The 4283-nt window shown below is 52.3% G+C and overlaps 1 protein-coding gene across 1 annotated transcript; it reads left to right on the top strand.

Annotated features, from left to right (window-relative positions):
• Window positions 1-373: 373 nt before the first annotated feature.
• LOC108382231 (bromodomain-containing protein DDB_G0280777-like) lies at window positions 374-2234 on the top strand (the record flags this gene model as incomplete). The annotated part of the gene is made up of 1 exon (XM_017638618.1): window positions 374-2234. A coding segment is annotated over exon 1 (1861 nt), but the record flags the coding sequence as incomplete, so codon positions are not given.
• Between the last annotated feature and the right edge of the window lie 2049 nt (window positions 2235-4283).

Raw genomic sequence — 4283 nt, 5'->3', positions numbered from 1 at the left:
TGAACATCGACACCTCGGGAAGGCGGTTCCAGCGGATGAGCGTCGGACGGCGGTCGTTGATTCACGTGAGATCATGAAATGTTTAGAATTGATAATCAATTTTAATCTTTTGTTTTTTGCTTGTTTTTTCAGTCCGACTTTCATATCCCCCGCCGACATGTGGCCACTCGAGGTCGGTCCAGGTCAAAGTCGCCCNACGTTCGTTGATTCACGTGAGATACAATTAATCAATCAAATGAGCTTAAACTTAAAAGTCATTCTAATTTTTTGTTTTTTGTGTTTGCTTATTCAGTCCGACTTTCACATCCCTCGCAGACATGTGGCCACTCGAGGTCGGTCCAGGTCAAAGTCGCCCGTCAAAAACATGGGAACAATGACAGTGGAAAACGGCAACAGCTCTTCATCGCCACTCTCAAACAGTAAAGAGGTGTCACCCTACGCCCTCAGTGGGCGGCTGCCTGATCATCGACAAAACAACAGCAGCAACAACAGCAACAACAACACCCAAACCCGAGCAGAAAGAGGCTGCCAAACGGAAAGTGGAGGACCTGGTGGAGTTGATGATGATGAAGATCATGATGATGATGCTAAGCGTTCGCCATTTGCTGATGGCAAAAGAGGCCCCTCAAAACACCTGAGCACTCCACCACTTAAAACAACTGCCGGTGGTGGTCGTTATCAGGTGGCCGTTGAGGTTCACCACCTTCAACACCATCAGCCTAGCCAGTTTGTCAATGGCAGACAGCCATTCAACAACTTATTCCCCAACAAGAATGATGATGGTGATCTAAATGACAATGATGAGTCTGATGACTACGTGACGTTGATGAGAAAATCCGCGGCCAGAACAAGTGGTCAAAACCTCGATGACGTCGCCTCCATCAGCACTTCTTCTAATGCGGGTGAAATGATCAATAGCAATCACCAAAGCCTAAAACACTGGAGAAAAACAAATTCAAATAACAGTGCTCAAACGGTGACAGTTCGATACCGATCCGCAGGTGGATCCAAAGAGGAGTCGGCGGTGCAAACAGGATTTCCAGCAATGCAGCATGCACAACAGCAACAGCAGCAACAGCGTCATCATCAGAATGGAGGTCGCAGTTCGAGTGGCAATTGGAGTGCCGCCACCAGTGACCTCCTCCAGTCCTCCTCCACCTCCTCCAGTCCACTTCATCCGCTGACAACGATGATGGCGGCTCAACCGTCCTCATTATCAAAGAAAAGGCAGTCCAATTGGATCAGTAAAGAATCGACAGAAGTGTCCACCACCACTGATCAGGCCACAGGGGCAAACTCTGCTTCCACTTCAACTCAGCAGCAACAGCAGCATCAGCAGAACGACGAGGCAGAGTCGGTGTACTCGGTGGACAATGACGGCTACTTCACCTCGATGCACACCGACTCGGGCCTTCTCTTTGGCCATACGCCGATGACCGTTGAGTTGATGTCCAATTCCAATACTAATAAGAAGGGAATGAACAGCGAGCAGCTGCAACAACAGCAGCAGCCTAAACAGCAGCAGCTTTCACAAAAGCTGAAAAAGTCCGAAAACAACGGCCACAGTAGACTGCTCGATCGGAAGGCACTTTCGAAGCGTTTTGAGCGCATTCAAGAGGAGCAACAAGCTCCAAGTGGAGGAAAGAGTGTCAATGGAGTGATGATGCTTGATCAACAACAACAACAACAGCTGCAACAGACGACTTACGGCTCCAACGAGTCCATCAACTCGATTCTCTCCAACAGCGACGCCACCTCGGTGGCAGTGGATGAAGAGGAGGAGGAGGAAGTGGATAAGGAGGACCGAATTGCCCAATTAGAAGGTGAAAATGAAAGCGAACATGATGGTCACGGTATGATGCTGCTCTCGCCCATGGACGACACTGCCTCCTCGCTGGCCGGCGACTTTGACTGCTCCGTCAGTCACTGCTCACATCAGTTCAGTGGTCATCGTGGTCATCAACAGCTGCAACAGCAAAATAACCACAACATCAATGGAGAAGGTCGACCAGGTTTCCTGCTCGGACATCGAGCTCACCACCGAGCCGAGCTGGAGGAGAAACGACGGCTGACCGCGGCGGCCATTCGCATGATGCACCAGCGACAACGGAGCAACAACAACGGCAACAACATCATTCAAACACAGCAGTCAAGCAACACTCGACTTCGAACCGTTTCCGGAACCTCATTTGACAATGAGGACGATGAGGACAATGACGATGAGACGCTTCGAAGTTCGTCCAGCTGTTCGAATGGTACACTGAACGGCACGGCCACCACCACCGCTGATGACGATCATCATCAAAGTTCTTCCTCTTATCAGCACAAACACTATCACCACCACTTTGACACCACTCGAACGCGAGTCAAGCGCTCCTCCAGCTANCGATGAGACGCTTCGAAGTTCGTCCAGCTGCTCCAATGGTACGCTGAACGGCACGGCCACCACCACCGCTGATGACGATCATCACCACCATCATCAAAGTTCTTCCTCTCATCAGCACAAACACTATCACCACCACCACCACCACCACTTTGACACCACTCGAACGCGAGTCAAGCGCTCCTCCAGCTATCGATCGGCCAACTACGGCGGAAACTACTTTCGCTCGGCCACGCTGAACCTGCCAAAAAGTGCTGATCAGCCGTTGACAAAATCAGCCGCTGTATCGATCAAACCCGGTCAACTCCTGACAACTCCTCCTCCTCCTTCCTCTTCTTCGACCTTCTCCACCTCTGCCTCCGCTTCCACTTCCGTCCTTCGCCGGCAGGTGAGCAATCTGACTACTACTGAGAGCGGCGCGAGCAGCGCCTCGAGCAGCTGCCGGCGACTTCCGCCGCCGCCGCCGCCACCTAGAGTGAGCAGTATGCTGGTGAAGCTGCAGCAGTACCGAGATGATGATCAGCAGAGGAAGAAGAGGTCGAGGTCGTCGAGGAAGGTGGTGGAGGCAGAACATGAGCCACTTGAAGCACTTGAGCCACTGGACTTTGAGGACCTGGACAGCATCGTCAGCACTGAAGGTGGTGATGGTGGTGGTGGTGGTGGAGCTAGAGGTGACCAGGACCACATGTCCGACCTTGCTTCGCAAGCTTCCCAGGCTTACCACCAAGGCAGCAGCAGCTACGGCCACCATCATCATCATCGAAAAGCGCCCTCTGAAACCTGCTCCTCCGAGGCGATGTCCACCAACAGCGAGTACCTCCGTCGACGGCGGCACATCTTTGACAGCCTGGATGTGGTCGACTCGGCCCGCTCCTATCCGCCCCTCTCCTACATCGGTCCCTATGATGAGTACTGCGAGTCGCTTCCGGCGAGCAGTGCCCCTCCTTCAGAAGTTGATGGAGGTGGTGGTGGTGATCCGTCCACTTCGGTGGTGAGCATGGCCAGCAGCAGCACCTGCAGCAAAAGTGATGCCCACCACTTCTTCACTGCCTCGATACCGTTTGCTGATGATAGTTGTGAGCCAGTGAGAGGATCAAAGGCCACCAGATCGGAGATGACCAAGTCAGAGGACACGCTCTGTGAGGATGATCCACATTCGACGACCGCCAGCTCAAGGACGGTCACTCCCGTGGAGGGTGAAAAAGCAGCTGCTGACATAGACCAGAACAACTTTGGCACTCTGGAGCGAAAACAGCTCGAGGAGCGACACCTCAGCTCACCACTGCCGCAACCTAAGCTGGCCTCTCTGGCTCGCATGTCCTCTCGAGACAGCAGTCCTCGCCAACATCAGAACCACCAAAATTCTAAAAAAATTTCCAAAATCTCGACTAGTAAAGGCAGTCCCAGTTCTGAGCAAACTTCACAGTTCAACAGCAGTCAGCAGCAACTAAGCAGTAGTACTCCACCAAAGCCGAAACCCCGAAACTCGTTGCACTTTTCACCTGAGCGGGTAAGCCCGCCTTCCCTGCAGTCCTTTAGCACTGAGACCGAGCTGCCTAAAACGCCCTCAACAAAACATTCCCCTCAGCGGACTCTAAAATCACCACCACCTCCACCACTACCACCATCTACAACATCATACAAAAAGCAGNCTGCACTTTTCACCTGAAAGGGTGAGCCCGCCTTCCCTGCAGTCCTTTAGCACTGAGACCGAGCCGCCTAAAACGCCTTCAACAAAGCATTCCTCTCAGCGGACTCTAAAATCACCACCACCACCTCCACCACTACCACCATCTACAACATCATACAAAAAGCAGGTCACCATCAGTGTTCCACAAAGTTCCAAAGTCAGCACCACCAGCACTTCTGCAATGACGACTACAAATTCACCTACTGACTC

The sequence above is a fragment of the Rhagoletis zephyria genome, unplaced genomic scaffold (genome assembly GCF_001687245.7).
Source record: "Rhagoletis zephyria isolate East Lansing unplaced genomic scaffold, Rhagoletis_zephyria_1.1 Rzeph_scaffold_25866, whole genome shotgun sequence".
Classification (NCBI taxonomy): Eukaryota; Metazoa; Arthropoda; class Insecta; order Diptera; family Tephritidae; genus Rhagoletis; species Rhagoletis zephyria.
Note: the sequence above shows the minus strand (reverse complement) of the source record. Positions and strands in the feature narration are given on the sequence as shown.